Here is a 21,994-nt window from a genome sequence, read left to right as displayed (position 1 = left end):
AAGGTTTCGATAGACCATGAGGTAAACGGCATGTATATCGCAAACTTACGTAAGATTTAGTCAGGAATGTTTTCGGATTTTTCGGACATTAATAACTTGATAAGTCAGGATTAGTTTCTGCTTGTGCGTTAACTGAGTCAAATCAATATGAATTAAAAACAATTATATCGTATGGTGCAGACCGGTATTTATCTACATATAGTTGTTCTCTTAGTCGGAAGGACACTTTCAGTAGACTCGTACCTGGTAGACGACATTGTCTCATAAGTTAATTTTTCGGGAAAGCTTAGCAATTGGAAACTCGTGTGGGTTGTGCTTACTGCGAAAATCCCACCTTGCTGACTAATTCGTTCATAGTCAAATATGCCAATCTGTCGCTTTTCGGAAAGAACAAACATTTAGTCTAGCAATTTTTCCACATGAATACTCCACCGGAACTCCCTTAATCCCACCTCGCCGTTTTTTACTCTTCTGGTTGTATGATTTTTAACCGCAAAATAGGAATCAAGTCGACATGATGATATTCATTTGATGTTTTGGAATGCAAACTCAAGGGATATTAAATTTTTTCGGTGCTCACTCTTAGGATTTAGTCGTATTTTCTGGTAGACGACGTACGCCCGATACTCACATAAACAACGTCCTTAGGGAGTATGATGACGAGAACTTATGGTGAAACGTATCTTTTTCAGGATTTTCGGTACTGCGAAATTGTCTCCCAGAGTGGCTCTATTGGCATTTATATTTAATATTAACACAACGCCGGAGGAGGATTTTTGAACGCTCACACCACCCATGGGCCTCTCTTGTGGACGGAATAGGGTCATTCATGAGAATTTGATATTATACATTGTTGAAGCTTAGACTTAAGTTACATGTGAGCAAGGGAAGCACAAGGCGGAACAATATAAAAAACATTGCAATTCATCTTATATTGTTTTTCCAAGTGCTGCGAAGTTTTTCTTGATAGATGGATTTACTTAGCTTCACGGGCAAAGGGAAAATGCTACGACACAATGGATGCTTCCCTCATTGCTGATTGAAATGTTCATGCGTTGGGTAAAAGTTCGCCATTATTTTCAGTGCAGTATAAAATAAATTGACGTGGCATACCAGTGCTTACACTTAAGTTAAAGACTAACGAACAACACATGTGTCAAATAAATTCACAGAGAGACCTGCTCCAAAATGTTAATCTACAATAATCAGAATTCCTTCCATGACCCAGATTTTCCCCCACCTCATACCTATCCGAATTGAAATTATACTTTCGTAGAAAAAAAGTTATTTAATAAAGACTTTGTAGACAGTTGACATGTTGGGCCCTTCTGGCAAGTAGGTCAGATGGCGGACATTGCCTCCTCCTTCGCAAAGTACGTTTCGGACCCCGGCCAGCCACAGTGAATATCAATAAGTAAAATGCCCATAAATTGGTATTTTGCCCAAAGTGAGTGTATTGACATCGGTTTGGGCTGGCTGCTTCTGAATAAGACTTTCAATGACTGTTTTCTGGCTCAAGGAGTCCACTAATTCACTTAAACTTTAAGAACTCGCTTGTTTGCCGGACGGTGACCGAGACGAAAGTGCTAAGATATTGTAAAAGCAGACCAGCTTGGGAGCAGATGTGTGGATGAGTGAATGTGTGTTTGTCTTTTTACTTCCGCTGTGGAAAGTTTGAAAAACCCAGGGGATAGAAAAAAATCCTGTGTGACATGAATTTCGAGCACATTACTGCTACCTTTACTGGTCCTCACACTTTATTTTCTTTGTACTATCGTTTTATCGAGTTTTTCTGTTTTCATGTTTTTCCCTGTTTCGTTGCAGAACTGTCTCCTTTTCGTAGCCTCTCATTCGATCCTTCCGCCTCTTGGTTTTGAGTAATTTAATCTTGTCTGGCAGGAACATACGTTTCAGATGTTGTGTTGTGTCATATGATTCTTGAAGAACTTTGTCTCCAGTTTCGGTTGTTATTGTTAATCCTGTAGCTGACGTTGAAAGTTTTGCTGTAATGCTGTTAGAACTTTCGGTGTTTCTTTAGGATACTAATGAATTGGTAGGGGGAATTTCGGCTTGAGGTTGATGCGGTTTACACAGATTGTAGTACTGCTTGCCTGGAATTTAATGCTACATTTATTAAGAACTTTAAGTTTATAAGATCTTCCCTAATTCTATTGAGAAAGGTTCACTTTACGGAACTAGGTCAGGTGAATAGTTTTTCTTGCTCTCTCGTGTATTCTAAATACAAATATAATTGAAGAAAGTTCACTAGTTGTAACTTTGATAGAAATTGTAAACACAAGACATATTTTTCTTACAGAGCTGGAAATTATGAGAAAAGTACACACCTACATGCGCTTATGAAATTTGCAGAGAGAATTGAACTTTTGTAACTATTGTCAAATGGAAAACAAGTGTTGGAGTTATCCATTCGAATGGGCTGTTGTGTACAAAAGCCAAGTTTTGTGCGACACTGAAGGAAAAAGCAAATGTATCTCTTCCGGTTAATCTAGCTGTTTGAAAGAAAACGACTGTGTGTTAGAAACGAACACTGCGGTCAAAAATGTCTAACTTTAAACTTTACGGTTTGAATTAGGAAGTAGCTTTGTTAGCAAAAGTCTTAAAATGAAAGATTACCTTATAATATATTTTTCTTTTTGATTGGCTAAAAGTATTTGGTAATTTATACAAATACGTATTGCGGGGACCAACTGTCCCCTTCTTCAGTGTTTTTACTTCTCAAAAATTTCCTTCACAATTTGGGTTTTAATATCTAGTCATGTAATTGTAATACCTTAATAAAGCATCTATTCTTCTCCTAGTCCTTCCTAAAAGTTCCACCATGGTGGAAAACTGTTGTCAAACCACCTCCTAGTTCAAACCATGAACTGGAGATAAGGGGTTCAATAATCTTCTGAAATCCAAAAAAGCAATGGCAAGCATCAGTCGGGACATTAGGTTCCTCAAACCGGTGTATCAAACAGAACGTTACACCTAAAAGCCATGCAATCTATATTTCATCAGCCCTGCTCAACGCCAAACTCCAAAGAAAGAAGATGGAAAGAATGGCCACAACACAGAGCATTAAGTCACTTTAAACTAGGCTAGAATATAACACACTCCACGCTTACTCCGCAAATTTAAAAATCAGCAAGAACACCCATGGAAGAAAGGACGACATGACCGACATACACCTGTGGAAAGTCAGAAAGAGGTGCATACTGGGGGATCGAAAAAGAAGGGGAGATACCTTCCCTAGACTTAAAAATAATCCGGGAAGAGGGGATTTTGAATTTGACATCTAGAGATGAAATAAAGGAATGAACTACATCCTGAATACAGCCAAGAAAAACGGATACAACCTCATCGAAAATCGGATCAGAAAGAAACTACGCCAGGCGTCAAGACAGCAACTTTCAACACTCCTCCAAGAGGTGAACATAGAACTTAAGCAATGGATAACATTAACCTACTCAGGTCGGACGCAGAAAATCAAAAGGCGGCTACATAATCGTGGATTCCGGGTCACCTCGTCCAGCAGACAATATCCAGGACCCGGATGAAGGATAAAAAAGAGTGTACTGAAAAAAGCGGCATTTATAAGGTTTCCTTTCCACACTGCGACAAGATTTACGTCCACACCAGGGTGTTAGAACACATAATGGAGAGCCGAATCCGCTAAAAATAAGAATAACCAACACATAAAGTCCGCGGTTGCCAAACATATAATAGAGCAGAGACACCATTTGCCGTTGGCTAATGCCAATATTTTGAAGGAAGTAAACAACGTGAGGAAACTAGATCTCAACGAGAGTCTCCACATTTTGAAAATTCCCCCGAAAGGCTAAACACGGACATGGACAATAATTTTTCCATCTTGGTGAAACTTTTAAGAAGGACTAGAATAACAATAGAAGCTTAATTAAGATATTACGATTACATGAATAGTTATAAAAACCAAATTGCAAAGGAAACTTTCAGAAGATAAAACACTGAAGAAAGGGACAATTGGTCCCGCATTTGGCATGATTGGGGGGTAGGCGAGGAAAGTGCAGGAACTTTGCAGTCTTGCAAATTACTCACTGAGGAAGCTGTCAACCCACCAAGCAGCGAGGGATAAAATGCACTTCTAAAAATGAGAAAAGGGAGAAATTTGAGATCCGGTGTGGATAACCGGTGGGAGTCGTTTGATTTGGTGACTGGGTCGAGCTCCCGTAATGGACAGCACGGCGTCGAAACTGATATTCGTGGGGGGGGGGGGGGGGTCACGACGACCAGGAGCATTGCTCCGCCTGCTGGAGCTCTTCCGCCAGAATCTGTGGCGTCCACTTCAGCAGGTTCGCGTAGGCAGCGAATGAAGTGGACTGAAAAAATTAACCTCTTCATCATCCGCTCCTACTACGAAATAACGGCGGGGGCGGGTACATCATCTTACCGTCCCTTGTAGCACCAGAGCGATTCCCGCGTGAAACACCCGTAGTTGAAATTCTGGACGCAAAGATGTTAGTGAAAAGGAAGTTCCACGAGCCGTAAACAGCTAGAAGAACTGGAGGGGCCCAGGTCTGGATCAGGTGCAGAACTTCTGGTATAAGAAATTTACCAGCGTACACATTCGATTGGCACACAGCATACATCAGGTCATTAATCGACCAGATGAAATTCCACCCTTCCGGGGATTACCTACCTTATTCCTAAGAAGGACAGCCGTGATATTCGGATGGAGTTTGGAATTGACAAGTGTGGAATCCAAGTCATCCGCACAGGTCATTACTATCCGCATACCGGACATAGCATCGGTGACCTCCACAGCGAAACTATTACCGAGACAGACTTCTACAAGTACCTAGGAATTCTGCAACGAACTCATGTTCGAGTTGATGATACGGAGAATGCTCTGGTGTCCGAATTCCTGCGACATACTAGCTTGGTACTGAAATCGCATCTATCGGAGAAGAATGAAATAAGCGCATTGAATGTATTCATTATCCCTTCACTGGCTTATTCATTCGGAATATTGCCGTGGACGAAGGCCGATCTGGAAAACGTCCAGCGGCGGATACGGACAACTATAATCCAAATTCCGAATGCATCATCCAAACTCTGTCGTGGAGCGAAACTTCCCCGTGACATCGGAGGTGGGGGCGTGGATGACGTGGCGGCACAATATCATCACCAAGTCGACTCGCTGCGTGCTTATTTTTACAGCGAATAGCAGGCGAGTCCCTTGCATGCGGCTGTCTGTAAGGCAGACTGTGGACTAACTTCACTTAATTTGAAGGATCAATCTTTCAATCCTCTGAGTGGGGTAAAGTCAGATCAAGAGCGGATCGATGAGTGAAAGTCGTAGGCAATGCACGGTAAATACGTGAACTATCTTTGGCCATCATTTGTCGATTTGCATTGGTCGTACAGATGGCTGTGTGCTGGGGAGCTTCTTGCTGAGACGGAGCTTACAGAAAACGCATCGTGAAAGAAGGGTAGAGATCGACCAGTGCGGAATATGTGGTTCGGCGTTAGAAATGTTGGAGCATCTTATTTCTGGCTATGGCACCGATGCAATACATCACCAGACATAATACTGTGTGTAAGGTGATCCATCAAAATCTTGCATACAAGCATAGGCTGACCATGGGATCATGTCCGGTTCACTGATATGAGCCGCAAGCAGCACTTGGTACTTCTGCTTCCAGCATGTATTAGGACCGGCAAGTTCTAACTGCTCGCCATATTCCGCACCACAAGCTCGACGTACTGTTAGTTGACAAGACACATATATTATTGATGTTGCTATCCCCCATAATAGCAACATTGAACGAAAATATGTGGAGGAGAAGATGAACTATGAGCCACTGGCTCTGGAAATCAAAGAAATTTGGCGTCTCGAGCGGGTGGTTGAAGTTTCCATAATATTCTAAGCTACAGGTATTGTACCTAAATCCCTCAGCTTCCTTTCCTTGATGTCCTGGGACTCTCACACAGTCTGGTTCAAACCATGCCGAAGTACACCGTTCTGCATACGTGCACAATGCTGCGGCGAGTCATTGATCTACCACCGGTAACTACCACCAGCGCACTTTTATAATTTAAGTAGGTAGGATCATCATCATCAACGGCACAACAACCGATATCCGATCTAGATCTGCCTTAATAAGGAACTCCAGACACCACGGTTTTGCACCGAGGACCACCAATTCGATATTCCTAAAAGCAGTCTGGCGTCCTGACCTACGCCATTGCTCCATTTTAGGCAGGGTCTGCCTCGTCTTCTTTTTCTACCATAGATATTGCCCTTATAGACTTTCCGGGTGGGATCATCCTCATCCATACGGATTAAGTAACTCGCCCACCGTAACCTATTGAGCCTGATTTTATCCACAACCTGACGGTCGTTTCGGTTCGTCGTTATGTAGGCTACGGGATGGTCCTTGCTCATGTAGGGGGCCAAATATTCCGTCCTGTTTCCGTCTGTGAAGTCGCTTCTCGCCAGTTCGCCAGAGTTCGTGATAAGTTTCCGCGCGTGCCCGCGCCCTTTGAGAATGCAACATTACTCGGTATGCGGCATTCTTCCGTTCCCTAGCTAGCTTACATTCATCGTCAAACCAGCTCCCTACTTGACTGTTGAAATCTCGAAGTTTAATTATGATATCATACTTGGGACAGGCTGCGAAGGTCAATTGCCTCGTAGAAGGTATCCCTCTCCAACTCTGCAGTTTCCTCTGTAGGGGCGTGGACGTTTATGAGGCTTATATTGCTTGCTTGCTTCGCAAACGCAGAGTGCATAGCCTTTCGCTTATATTTTCAAAGCCGATAACAGCAGATTTCATTTTTTGGTTGACTAAGAAACCTACTCGGAGCACATGGTTTACTGGATGGCCGGTATAATATGATATATGGTGTAGTGGCTCTTCTCCAGGAAACTGGTCCCATCATCGTATTTCCTGCAAGGCTGTTACATCAGCATTATATTGGGACAGGGTACGGGCTAGCTACTCAGCAGCATTCGGTTTATACAGAGAGCGTAGGTTCAATGAGAAAATGCGCAAATCGTTTATGTGTTGTCGTTGCCGGGTTCGTCCTGTCCGAGGCTCCTTCCGTGGCTTCGTAACATCGGTTTTCCGTGTAGGGTTGTCAGCCCTACCCAACCTCCAACCTGGAGGACTAGTTGGTATATTTTGTCCCGTTTTTGGGCGCGGGAGACTCGCCTTCATCCTTCTCCGTCTGCAGTTTTTCATAAAGAAAAAACTCCCAGCGATCACCACGTTGAGGTGGAGGTAGTGTTTGGTAGTAGCGCTATTTGTGTTGATTCAGTAAGATTTGGACCGCGACCTTCCGTATGGCAGCCTTGTGCTCTAACCACTCAGCTATTTGGACACACCATGCAACGTTTTACAAAGCCAAAAGACAGTCTGTATATCCCGTTGAGCATTAATAAGGTGTCATGCTATTCTTCCATGACTGTCCTCCGTATATGGAGGGCATCTTTCATATTATTGTTGTTTGCAATAATATTTACTTATTAATCCTAAAGCGTTTCAAAAATTTCATATCATCAAATTCGTTCTAAAAAGTCGAAATTCTTTTATCGTTGGTTTGAACGAAGTTAAATTAAGTCCCAAAATAGCACCTTTTCGAATAAGTTTGATTATATTTAACACCTTCTCCACATTCCAAAGTAATTTCCGCTCTCCAATCATTTAATCTAAGCTTTCACATCCTGAACTCCATTATGTGTCCCCCACATCATCAAGACCCATGGAGATTATGCAACATGTTATGTTATCATATAATACTCTCCTGGTAATTCCCAGCAGCTCACTACCGATAATTACAATTGTTTATTTAGGTTATCTGGAGTCAGTTTTTCAGAAATTACTAACGAATTGTGGGCTGATTTGTTTTTGCTCATTTCCCGACGAAAACTCTATTAACGTAACAGAAACCCCAAAGGCAAATGAAACGGAAGCGAACATGCAATGAAATCTTCCTCTTGGTACGTGTTTAGTCGTATCTATGTCTCCTATGTGTCCTGTGGACATAGGAAAAACCATAAAAATCTCAATTACTACTTAATTTGATTAATTAGCCCCGGGGAGCTGTGTCGACACAGATAAATTTACGTGTGTTGATCCTCTTCTTCTGCGGCTCCAGTCGAGCTCCTTGGACTAGTTGGAGTGCAAATGTGGGCAAACGTATACAAATGTACATTCGCTGAATGAAAAAATCGAGTTGTGGAATCGATTCGGAAATGTCTTTTGTTGAGAACCTCAAAACAATGGTCATTTAAAATGTAAATTGATTTTTTTCCTGGGCGAAGTTTTTCAATAGGCTGGGGAGTAACCCAGTTAAAAGGTGAATTGTTCAGAGCTCTAGTTTTCGGTAAATGACCTTTGAAGGACGGGTCAAACCGACCAAGTTAGGTTGAATATAAAAGCTGTTGATTTAAGTTATTTCAGTCAATTTCCCGTGAACCCTGTATTTGGAGAAAATAGATAAAATTCAGACCTGCTATTAGATGGTTCGTGGCTCAATTAATGAGGAGATTATTATATCAGGATAATTTGATATGCACTATATTTCTTTGATTGGATAATCCGATACAGTTGACTCCCTTATCTATCCCTAGCAAAATCTATTTACATTCTATCAACTACATTGCCTTTTTTCTTCCAGGTCAAGGAATGACAAATGGACATTTGGGAAGTTTCGATTAAATGACGACATCACCTTTACTCAAATCTACGCCGCAAATAGCATTTCGGCCAAGAACGTATAAGAGCAACAGTCCGTTCATCAACACCCAACGGAGCAGATAACATCACCTCGGACAAGGATATGTTTGTGACCACGCTCCTCCTCCGGTCATTGGGGTGAAACCGCTTTTCGGAAGGACGAAACGACCATAACCGGCAGTGCTTGACTGTCGACTCAGCTTTTTTGGCCACCATCCCCTCCACCCATTTCAACCATAACAGGGAGTAAACTGATTTCCTTACTCTTGAGATGTCCGACAATATTTGACTCTTATGCCTTTTGGTCTGCCAGAAAGGAAAGACATTGGCGAGCTGGGAAGAATCAAATCAAGAGGGCCAGCCCAGCGCTAAAAACAGCTTTGAGCTTAATATTGAAAGACGTCTTTCCGACATCAACGACAACGACGGTGAATATATCAAAGAGGGAATAGGGTTTTTTTATGAGGAAGTGGAAATTGGATCAGGGACGAAAACGACGACGCCGCCGAGTACTGGTGATTCCGCTTGGGAAAATTGACAAATCGTAGACAAAAATAAGAATACTTAGAAACTTGAAACGAATAAACACGAACGCAAACACCTATTTTCTCCGTGAAGGAATTAATTGGCTTTAAAGTCAGTGACACGATGCGAACAAGGCGATTGCTAACATCCCGGTGGCATGAACCTTTTAAGTGGTTCACGCTTTTCAATTTGTTTACTCAAGGTAAGTTTGAAAATTTACGAAATTTGCAAACTAAATTTGGGGAGGGGGCGAATTATTTTGAACCTTTTGATGTTATTATGTTGATTTGAAATCCCCGGGAATTAGGTCTATGTAGTGAGAGGAGGGAATGTAATTGCGACTTATTTTTGCATATTGGGCGGGAAAGTTGGTATTCATTAGCGATCATACATTCAAAAGGACATTTTCGATTTACGAGGTGCAATGCGTAGAAATGTAGGAAATATTTTTCAACAAACATCTCTGTTGAGAAAAACAAATTTCATTGAAGGCGTACTACACAACTTTTGATATTTCCTGGGGTTCGAAAAGCATGTATCGAAACGCACGTGCCTTCATCTTTCATAGTAAAAGCAGCACAATTTTTAGATCCTTTTAATAGTATTTCTGCTCACGTGAAAGATTAGCGATGAACTTATTCGTTTGGAATTTATTATGAAAAATGCGTTGGAGAAGTTAAATTGGAGTAAGGGCAACAAACTGATAACAATCGGGGGAATAATTGAGGTATCAGCACTTGGGCAATGATATTTCCACACCCCTTCTTTAATTGACTTCTGTTCTTCCAAATTTTCCATCAATTCCGCCTTTGCCCACACTACATAAGTAGCTAGTATGTAGATGATAGTTGCAGCATATACACATTTATACAAATGTATATATAAGAACTGCCGACATGAATATAGAAATATCCTTAGTTGCTCTAGAAACCTAGTAAGTGGCAAATCAAGGCCCACATCGTTATACGACACTTATTCTCACTAAAACATTAATACGATGGAACAGAAGTCTGCAGAAATCATTTCCAATGGATAGAGCTCATTTCATCTATTCACCAAGCGTGTCGGGAAGCATAACAGAAAAATCCCCTTCCGTGATGGTAATGTTGAGACATGTTGACGAAATTCGAGATTCCTGTAGAGCCTTAAGTCGATTATGTGGATACTTCCCATGGCTACACATACTTCCTGCTTGGAAAATTCAATAAAATTCAGACTCCAGCATATCGCTCTCTCCTTTCGTCAGCGTCTGGATCCGGTTTATCCGACAGAGTTGTCTTTTCACACATCAGATCCTTGCCAAGTGCCATCTTACATCACTAAATGCTAAGAACGAAATTCTGAGATTGAGGTATTTCTCGTACGGAGGACGATCAAAAAAGCATTTCTCTCATCAAACCAAGCTGGATTGTTTATTCAGGTCAGGGATCTTCCATATCATTACAGCATCAGCTTACATTCTCTTTTTCCTGTTGTCTGGATGCTCTCACATAACGAATTCCGATATTTGAAGGAGCAAAGAAGGGAAATCACGGGGTTGATGTGACGACACACTATGTTTCGAAAGAAAGATTCAATTGCAGAAGTGTTGAACGGTATGGCACGAAAAGGAGCTTCACATTATTTGATTGATATGAGGAACATCATCGTTAGTAGCATTGTCAATGTGCTGTCATATGACACTTAATGATCGTGTTATTAAAAAGGGACTATTGACTGAAAGCATCTCTTAAGACTTTTTAAGCCAAAGCACGCCATAATCACTGCTTAGGTAGAATTGATGAAACAAATTAGTTGAGTTCAATATGGGCATGCAAGCCAGTTTTAGGAAAATGGTTAGAAGCCAAATATCGAGTGAATGCCATATTTACTTGTTTCGTTTCGTTTGGAAAACACTAGATTGCCGTACCAAAATGCCAAGTGTATGTCCTGAATTCATTGTATTTGAAATTAGGCAATTGGTTTTTTAGGAAAAACTCGGAACTTCCTTATCTTCAAAATAGTCCAAGAAACCATATCTTAATCCTCTGTTGTAAGTTGTCGTTTTTTCCACTGGTAACCTCCTTTTCGTTCCTTTTCCAAATACGGTATTAAAATTATTCATTGCATACATACAAAAATATAGAGTGACGCTGCTGGCATTCAATTCTTATTTAAGATTTGCCAGAGAAATCGAACAGAAAACACAAGTTTTCACTGACACGATAGGTGTAAAAACTCGAGATCAACCGGTGCAGTACAAGTAGAGCTTCTAGGTATGATGAATTTCCAATGGTAGGATCATATTGGGACAGTGCAATAAGTTTAGATCTTTGCTTAACCTGCTCCTCAGTGATTTCCAGAAAGTTTTCGTCAGTGTGAACAGGGAGTGTATCTGGAGCGCTCTACGCAGGAGGCGGAGTCCCCGAGAAACTAATAGCCCTTATCAGATCATCATACGCGCAAAATATCACGTGCAGTACCGAGGTAAAGTCTCGAAGAATCCCCAGATTCAAAGCGGAGTCGTCAGGATTTCATTCAGCCACCGATATTATTTCTTCTTGTTATCGGTGACGTTCTTCATGCTGCCTTGTTCGGACAGTGTGGAGGAATTCAATGGACTGTAACATCTTTCCTTAAACACCCACCCTGAATACATCTACATCTCTGCTCTCTTACTCTGGATTTGGAATGAGAAACAGATCGATTTGGTCTGAAGATAAACACCAACAACCAACAGGTTCTCAGTCTGACCGATCATCGAAACCTCTTTATCTGCACTAATGGAATGGGCATCGAATGCGTCAATCAATTTGTATATCTAGCAAGCATAGTTTCTACGGACGGTGGCACCGAACTAGATGTAGCCCGACGCATTAAAGGAGGTAGATCCGCTTTCGTCGTTCTCTCTAAAATCTGGAAATGCAATTATCCCACCACCAAAATTGAGTTGAGACTGTCCTGCGCTATTATTTATTCTGTGCCACTATATCGGCGTTGCACATGGAAAGTGAACTCAACTGACTTGAGTGAACTCAAAAGCTCCAAGCTTTCGTCAACACCTGCCTGCGTCATATTATTGGAGTACATTGGCCTGACACCATCTCAAACGAGCAACTCGGTTGGCGCACAAGCCTGGCACTCATACGCACTGTGCTCGGAAGGAAGAAGTGGCAGTCGATAGGTCACACATTAAGGAAAAGCCACAATTGTTTGGCCTTTAGTTCTCAGATTGGACTGGCAAATTGTAAGGATTTTCTCCGATGCGGGCGGAAGGGTTTTTTGTGCACGGATACTGTGTTGCGCGTGAGAATGGATGCCAGCGATCGTTAATGGATCAGGGATTCCACAATTGAACTTTTCATCGGTTTCTGCCCAATTCCACAAAGTTTTCTTTCTTTAGCTTTCGGCCGTTCACGCCAGTGGTCCAATTCGGAACGAGGGAAATTTGCGCGCCGGCCTCGTGCCAAGCCGCCAGCCGCGGTGGCGACAGTGCAGTGCGACGGCGGAGGCGAATTCACCACGGCAATGCAGTTATGGTTCATGCCTACGATGGACCGCCACATCATTCCGTCTACATCTGAAACCACGCGAGTTCCGTGGAGGAATTCGGGACGAGATCTCGCTAACGAAAGTACTGGACGAACGTGACGTTTCGTGGGCGGTTTTTTTTGGAGCAATAATAGTTTGAGCTGAAAATAGGAAACTCCCTGGACTTGTATTTGAAGTTTGTTTTCAGGATCTGAAGCTCTGCATCTGCATTTCTGTGCCTCGGCAATTGCCGTATAATCGACCGCAACGGAGACTGTGATCTCCGAAATTCGCAACAAAGCGTCTGCAACAACATTGTCTTTCCCAGACACGTGCTGGATATCAGAAGTAAACTGGCTGATATAACTCGAGTGTCGAAATTGGGTAGTGGACGCTTTGTCGGGCTTTTATCTAAGAGCGAAAGTAAGGGGCTTGTGGTCCGTGGACACGGTGAATGGGTTGCCTCAAGGGAGTAGCGGAAGGATTTGATGGGACGGTATGCGCCGAGTAGTTCACGATCATTCTTGAAGGGCGGGGCCATCGCTGTGTCCAAGGCATCGACGAACACGGCTAGGGGAGCATCTGGCCGAGAAAATGACAATAGTGTAGTATCAACAAACTGTTGTTTGACCGTTTCAAACGCCTGAATGGCCTTAGTAAACCACACAATCTTGCGGGAGTCCTTAGTTTTAGGAAAAGACAAGTAGGCGCTAAGGATTGCTTGGTGATGAGCGGCCTTGGGCAAGAAACGATGATAGAAGTCTAGCATGACGAAGAGCTTTCGCAGATCCTTGACTGTTGTTGGCAGGGGAAAGTTTTTCTTGCTTCAACATTCTCTGGGTCGGGTTGGATTCCGTCAGGGGTAATCATGTGGCCGAGAAATTTCCTTTTGTAAGAATCCCCATTTTTCAATGCTTAGAATGAGCCCGACATGGAGGAGACGTTGATAAATGCGCTCCAAATGCTCGGATTCGGAAGAAGAAGCGACCGAAACACCATCCATGTATACGAAATAGAGGTGTAAGTTTCGTAAGACAGAGTGCGTGAATCTCTGGAATATCTGCGCTGCATTACACAAGCCAAAAGTCATCCTGGTGAACTTGAAGAGTCCAAAAGATGTGCAAATAGCCGTTTTCGGTATGTCTTCGGGAGTGGCAGAGATTTGATGATACGTCTTGACAAGATGCAAGGTAGTGAAAATGTGGCAGTTTGTCAGTGAATGCGTGAAATCATGGATGAGTGGAATAGGATACTAGTTGGGAATTGTCTGAGCCTTCAGTCACCTGTAATCCCAGGAAGGTTTCCATTCGCCGTTTGGCCTAGGGACCAAATGAAGTGGAGATGATTAACAGCTATTGGAAGGTCGGCAAATACCCTGTTTCATGAGATCGACAAATTCTTTCCTTGCAGCGGTTAACTTCTGTAATGATAGAGGAATGATGATGGGAACCGACACATCTGCGCTCGTGTTGACCAGGAAGCAACGCCTGCTCGGAGCGTCGAAAACTGTAAGGCGAATTGGTATTACACTTCGGGTATCTATCGCCGAGGCACCCAGCGAGCCAGGTTTTTTGTTGCTTTGAAAATGCATCCTGTGGTACATTTAGTCGCTTGAGCTCCTAATTCACGGTGGTACCAGCAAATCGCCGGTGCCGATGAGGCTCGCGACGTGCGACTATCCGAACGCTCTTTTCGGAAAGTAAATTCCATCAGTAACTGCGATCGAGATCTAGCTTCCGAACGCAAGGCACCTACAGTCACCGTAAGCTTCGAGACGTCCGCAAGGGTCTTCAGTTCTTCAATTTCCCGATTTGTGTCTTGGGCAACTTCTGTAACCACGGGACGTGCGTATACTTCGTGGACTTTATCGGCTGTAGCGGACAACACCTCCAGCGACCTTGATTCCGCACAGGCCAATATGACGCTGGTAGTTTACAGGAGCGCTGAAACCAGAGGGACTTCAATAGCTCTGAGCCAATCTTGTTCCCACCCAGCTGCCTCATTTCACTAAACAGCTGACTGAGAGTACGGTTGTCCAGCGTCAGCTCGTTCAGCAATTGATTCTGCTTCGCTTCCTTGCTCACTGATAGCCAGCGTATGAGCTGCTCCTTTGACCTGTCCTCCAATACCTTCGTGACAAAACCAATTGTCTCTTCGCCGAGGCCAATAAGGGCGTGGTATCTGTTGTGACGCCTGCCAGCGTGAATTCCGCCAATTGGCCGGATTGGGCCGCCAAAAGAAAAGGATTTTTTCTTCCTGAGACATATTGGCCCGTGTGTGAAGCAAGGTCGGAACACCGGAGCAGAAACCGTCGGGGCCATCACTTTGGCCTTAAGTTCTCAAACTGGACTGGCAAATTGGGAGGATTTTCTCCAATGCGGCCGGAAGAATTTTTTTGGGGCACGGACTCTGTATTGTACATAAAAACGGACGCTAGCACATCGTGAACGGATCGGGGATTCCACGGAATTTCCAGTTGAATTTTTCATGGGTTTCTGCACAATTCCACAATATTTTCTTCCCTCTCTGGCAAATCTCTCATGTTTTTTGTTTAGCATGCTGGTCCTAACACCAAGTAAAAGAGCAGGATTTGAGGTAACGTATGTGTTAAAATGAAGGCCCGTGAAAACAAACGACTCTACCATAAGTTATACCCAGATTTATAAGAATATGTACCAACCGGGAAACAAAGAAAGCGATCGTTTTCAACGGGTAATCCATTACAAAGATCTTTCCGGTAAACTGGACACTCGGAATGTCGAATGAGATCTGTATCGACTTATCAAAAGCCGACACGAATGCACATAGGATATCGAACACTTTTGCTCTATTAAGGAACAGAAGCATTAATGCAACAGAAGCGTTCGATATCCCACGAAGAAGAAGGAGAACGGTACTTATTGACAAATGAGCCGCGAAGGATAAATGGCGAGAATATTTGGAGCAGATTTCCACTGAAGAATGTGTTTATCCTCCACAATCATTGCCGACATTTGGACCTGTCAGGGCGACTGAAGTCGAGGAAAGAAGAAAACGAGTGAAATCGAGGAAAGCAACACTACCTAACGACATCACATCTGAATTCGGGGTTACTGTGGAGGGTAGAATACCATTTGACTCGCAAGAAAGTACCACACGATCCGGTTGCTGCCTCATATCATTAAAATTGTTGAACCCATTTTCGTGAATCAAGACCGAGTTGTCAAGAACTGCGAAACTACTGACGCAATACACGCTGCGCGGTTACTCATGGAGAAACACCGTAAGAAATATTGTCCTCTTTATATTGCATTTCTGGATCTGCAGAACGCGTTTGACTGTGTGCCACATGAACTAACCTGGTATGCTCTATGACAACACCTAGTTCCAGAGGAACTCCTGCGCTGGGTTAAATTGCTCTACTACAATCCGAAAAGTAAAGTTGGAAGTATGGCGGGTGTATGAAAATCGCTTCGTGCCTCTACCGGTGTTCATCAAGGAAGCCCCATGTCACCACTCCTCTTTGTTTTTGTTATGGACACTGTAACACGGGGCATCCAACGTCCAACCCCCTGTACACTGCTTGCAACTTGTCCAAAAATGGGTTGATCGCCTCATGCAACACGGTCCCAGATTGAATCTGAATAAAACTGAATTTTTGACGACCGATCCCCATGAAACAGGCACAATCACTATCAGTGGCAATGACTACAATAGAATTGAGCGATTTAAACATCTCGGGTCAATACTGTCAGCTAATAGGGAACTATGGTATGAAATTGCTTGACGCATTAACGCAACTTGGATGAGGTGGTCTTCAACTGGCGTTCTTTGTGGTCGACGTATCAACGAACGCCTTAAATCTAAAATTTATCGTAATGCCATCCGTTCTGTCGCCCTTCATGGTTATCAGTGTTGGCCAACTATAAAGGACATTGAACGGCGTCCTGCGGTAATGAGGACGAAGATGTCGCGTTGAGTTAGTGGCGTGACACACCTTGATCACACCCAAATGAGGATATCCGCAATCAATATGGGTGAGAGAGTGGTCTTTTGGTTCTAATGAAGTGAATCTTAAGAATAGGTATGATTCAAAAGGTCTTCTAGAAAGGGGAACTCGGCCAAGAAACTAAACTGCTTGTTAAGCACGTCTCGTGACATGGTCACTATTATCTCATCTTAACTTAATATTTTAGGCCTTCACTAAGGAATAGGAAGAACTATAGGCCTAAAATTCTCTCTCCAAAAGCTACGTCTATCGAAAGACAGATCGTTTGCAATATTGAGAGGCAAATCAGTTTGACACAACAAACATGACAAATTGAAATATGCAACCCGAAAGAATGCGACAAACATCCTCTCCTCATGCAATCAACCGGACCTCTGGTAAATGGAGAAAGTGCAAAAAAAAAACAAAACCACGAAGGAGTACAAGAAAAACCAAGGTTGCACGTAAAAGCAGAGAAAACGAATGCAGTAATGGTATTGAAGAAATCAGATTACCATTCGGAAATGTTAGGAATATTTTGAATTGAGGAAGAAACTTTTGCCGGATTCAATTAAAAGTTGAAAAGTCTTGAGAGGATCTCGCTACATTATCGCAAATCCAACAAAACTAAGAATGCCCAAGCCTGCACCGGTGAAAGTAAATAATCTATCTTGGATTCATAAGCCTGACAACGAATTCCGGAAAATTACAGCAGCTACAAACTCGACCACGTAAATTATCACCAAGTGTGCAAGTGACTGCTTGGTAAATTCAACGGACTGGGTGGGTTAAACTATGGAAGATCCATTAGTAATAGTTACTGGTTGAACGACTATTGCCATTCGATCTGGAAGCCTTGTGCCTGAGCATTCCAGTAAAGGAGGCACTTCACATACACATACAAACGGGAAACCGGTAAGCTCATGAAATGAACTAAGATATGGCAGAGAGTTTCTTGATATTCAGTGGAAAATTTCACAAGAAACCTGAGGGTGCTGCGATGGGGAAATCGCTGCCATCCTTTTCCATTGACCTATTAGCAATCAGGATCGAGAATGATGGACAATCCAAGCCTACTTCATCTAAATCTAGGTAAGGTATGTTGATATGTCCATAACTATAAAGATGCCAGAGGTTCCAAATAAGGCTTGTGGAACTTAATGATTTACGATGAAAATGGCAGACCATTCAGACTTCAAAATGAATGGAAACCGGGGATTCTTTTTGTCATATATATAGGAAACCTACCACCCACAAACGAATAACTATTCCGGAAAGTTCGAATCATTCCTGTCCACGAAAAATGGCCCCCTTCTACACAATGATCCTTAGATTATCTCAGTACTACAGGATTCTAAAAAGGAGGAGGGAATATATCATTGACACCGGGGTTGCAACCATCATCGGTCATTGAAAGTCCCATTGGAAAAAAATCGAAAAATCATGAAGTACAGGGTGTGACATCTTTCTTCAACAACATTGAAATGAAGAGAGGAATAGGAGTCACGCACTCAGGAAAGATTTTCTTCAACGTGTATCCCAAACAAAGATTTCTTTCAACTCATTCAATACCAGGACCCTGTTGTTTATCTAATTAGAAGATTACGAAGTATTTAAGAGATGCAGGAATGATGACGCATAAATAGAAGGCAGACCCAATGTAAGTAGTTGAAAGTGTACTGAAAAAAGGCGCAGATTGTGTCCGAAATAAATAAGTTTAATCCCGTTTTAAGAGAAAAACGAAAAAGTGCTTTTATTCTTAGGAAGAATTTGGATTAAGGTGCATCCATTAACTGAAGATTCTTTTGTAGTAGAGGGGACAAGATATTGCTGGAAACGCCTTTCTCATGCACAATATTGATCGAATAGAAGACCAATCTTGGCAAGAAAATTCTTGTTAGCTAGAATTGCAAGATGAAGATGGTGCAGCCTCATATGGATGGCGGATATCCTCATTGTTAATATAATCATGGCGTGTAACGCTATTGGTCCATGGTCATGTTTTCATGACCGCGAGGCGCCGTTCATTGTTTTTATAGTCGGCTAACACTCACAACCATAGAGGGTTGTAGAACGCCACTTCATCATGGTTGCGATAATGCGTGAAGCAATTTCATTACTCAGTTCATCCTTGGCTGATAACATCTCACAGTGATTGTGCCTGTTTCACTTTGATTCAGTCTAAGATCGTATTGCATAAAGCGATTATTATAATTTGGAACAAGTTGCTCGTGTTCAGATCTGCAATAAGACACTAACAAAACACATGTAGATAGGACGATGTGCGTTGGATGTCTCGGCTGACAGTATTCATAACAAAGAGGACTGATGGTAGGGCGTTTTTTTATGAACACCGACAGAGACACGAAGTGGTTTTTATATACCCGCTTCGAACTTTACTTTTCGGATCGTGGTAGAGTAATTTAACCCAGCGCACGAGTTCTTCTGCCACTAGGTGTTGCTATAGAGCATACCAGTTCGGTTCTTGTGGCAAATGTCTTCTCTAGATCCAGAAATGAAATGTGGAAAGGTCACACGGTGTTTCTCCATGAGTAACCGCACTGCGGGTATTGCGTCAGTAGCTGAAAAACGCTGCTTGGTTTACGGTTATTTGAACGATGTTCCCAACATGGTTGTCAAGAATACGTTCATCTTCATGGTTTGGAATAGCATCCGGACCGGACGGCAATTTGAATAGTCTACTGGACTAAGTAGACCGTAGTCAGGGATGAAGAAATCAGCTACCGATATATTCACCATTGATGGCGAGGTTCACAATGCAAACACAGAAACCACGGCGTTTTCTCCTTCGGTTTCGGGCTGTGCAATTCACATCACGAAACTTCAAACTGAACCTGGGCTGTCATACTTCTCTCCAAGGTAGATATTTATCTCTTAAACTTACGCCGCTTTCAAAAGTATCGTTAACAAGGCGTTAAGCGTATTGCCACGAACCAACAGCAATAACACTTAGATGTGAATGATATGCTAGACTCTGCATAAGGCTATATGGTAATCTCATTATTAAGGAAAGAATGTGTGCATTTCGAGTAGAAACTCCATTTTGTAACATTTTGCTACGGAACATGTATGCTACAATGGAAGGGGACCATGCGCAATAACATTCAGTGACTATAACGCAAGCGCAGGAAAGCCAGTCACGCTTGAAAGCCAAGCTTTTCATACTTTGTTGCCAATATCAAAGTAATATAAAAATACACAGGAAAACAAATCAATAATATGCAAATCTTTAATTCAGGTGATCCTGTCTTATGGCAGGGAGATTTGAGGGAAATGTCAACGAACATTATGGAATCAATAAGTTGAAACTTTGAATTCTCAGGGGAGTTTTAGGCACACAAGTCGGAAACTGGAAGCTCGGCGCTTCAGTTATGAAAGGTTTTGTTGATTTTTTATCTAAGAATATTTGGCTTCACGGTGATTCCACTCGTAGTGATTCCACTTATTCCAACACTCGTAGTGTTACATATAAGCGCAATCATTGTGTAGCCAAACATACGTTGAAGATACCCGACATTTAATTCGATGCGATGCTGAAGTTTTATTTTGTAGGGAGTAGCAATTTAATGCGAAAGGGGTAATTCCTAACCTATTATAACTTTGTTTATAGTACTAGATTTTCCGCCAGTATGATGTTTCCTATTGAAACCTATCTCGTTGCAAAATTTTACGAATCTAAGACGCATATAAGGGGCTCGCAGCGAATTTTAAAAATATATTAATATGGGTAGGTAGGTAGGTATCAGTGGCCGCTCCGAGGAGCCCAATTAGCGCTTTGGTGCGCCGTTTTGATGCCACAAACTCCTAAGACCGTAACTGTTGTTATAGGAACAGGGAAGCGTCCAGCTGGCTCGGATCTTCAGAGCCTGCCCGTAGCATTCACGAAGGAAAGCAGCTCTCCGACCCTGTAACTAGAAATCTCACTGAGGTCCCCAAAGAATGGTTTACCCAGTGTCCGCAGCCTGACTCGAGCCAGAGCCGGGCAATCGCAGAGAAAGTGCATGAGGGTTTCCCTTCCTTCTCCGCAGCTTCGGCAATGCGAGTTGTAGGGTAAGCCGAGCCTAGCGGCATGGTCCCCTATGGGCCAGTGCCCCGTGCAGACCGCCGTAATCTTGAATGCATTTGCACGCGTCTGGCACAGGAGCTCTCGTGATCGGGCTATGTTATAAGCGGGCCAAATTCTCCTTGATTTGGCACAGCTTTTAAGCCTTCGCCATCTCAGGCCCGCGGCTGCTAGGTAGTGCGAGTAGACTCGGCCCCCGACAGCCGCCAGCGGAACACCGACTGTGTTCCCCGAGGGACTGCCAAGAGCAGAGCCTTGCCTGGCCAATCCGTCAGCCCGCTCATTCCCTTCTATGTTCCTATGCCCGGGAACCCAGAGGAGAGTGATCTTGAGCGTGCCGCCCAGATGGTTGACCGTGTCTCTGCACTGCCCCACCAACCGGGAAGATGTCGTCGTTGAGTACAAGGCCTTGATGGCCGCTTGGCTGTCGGTCAGAATGGCTATGTTACGCTTGGGACTCGAATCACGCTCCAGCCATCGACAGACTTCCACTATCGCCAGTACTTCCGCCTGGAATACACTGGCGAAAGCTGGGAGACCATACGACTTGGATACACCGTGTGTATTCGAGAAAACCCCCGCGCCGACTCCATAGGCCATCTTTGATCAGTCCGTAAAGAATACCGTGTCATAGTCTTGCAACACGCCGCCGGTCTTCCACTTTGCCCTGGTTGGAAGGTCCACAGCAAAGTTTCTCGTGAAGTTCAGCTTGCGTGTGACATAGTCCGTGGGGGATGCCCAGATTTCTCGAGGTATTTCATCTAGAATGTTGCTGTGGCCGTAGGACTTCGCTGCCCAGCATCCGGACTCACGCAGTCTTACGGCACTGCACGCTGCAACATATTTGATGTGGAGGTCAAGGGGGAGGAGATGCAGGAGTACATTGAGAGCATCTGCCGGGCAAGACTGCAGAGCCTCCGTAGCACCTGCACACGCGGTTCTTTGAATCCTATTAAGCTTCGTTCTATTGTATTTCTTCTTCAAAGCCTGCCACCATACAATAGATCCGTACGTCAGGATCGGACGCACTACAGCGGTGTACATCCAGAGAACCATCCTCGGCTGGAGACCCCATTTCTTGGCAAAGGTTCTCTTACAGGCATAGAAGGCTATACAGGCCTTCTTAACCCTCAGTTCTATGTTCAACCTCCAATTTAGCTTAGGATCCAGGATTACACCCAA

General features: G+C 43.2%; 1 protein-coding gene across 1 annotated transcript in view; it reads left to right on the top strand.

Moving 5' to 3' along the window:
* LOC119653090 overlaps positions 1 to 21,994 on the top strand; it is a 108,443-nt gene that overhangs the window by 40,318 nt on the left and 46,131 nt on the right. Inside the window, exon 2 of the mRNA XM_038057593.1 lies at positions 8,668 to 9,453. Coding sequence (XP_037913521.1) covers positions 9,375 to 9,453 — 79 coding nt within the window. The 5' untranslated portion in view covers positions 8,668 to 9,374. The remainder of the gene's footprint in view (positions 1 to 8,667; positions 9,454 to 21,994) is intronic.

Source organism: Hermetia illucens, chromosome 3 (genome assembly GCF_905115235.1).
Source record: "Hermetia illucens chromosome 3, iHerIll2.2.curated.20191125, whole genome shotgun sequence".
NCBI lineage: Eukaryota > Metazoa > Arthropoda > Insecta > Diptera > Stratiomyidae > Hermetia > Hermetia illucens.
Note: the sequence above shows the minus strand (reverse complement) of the source record. Positions and strands in the feature narration are given on the sequence as shown.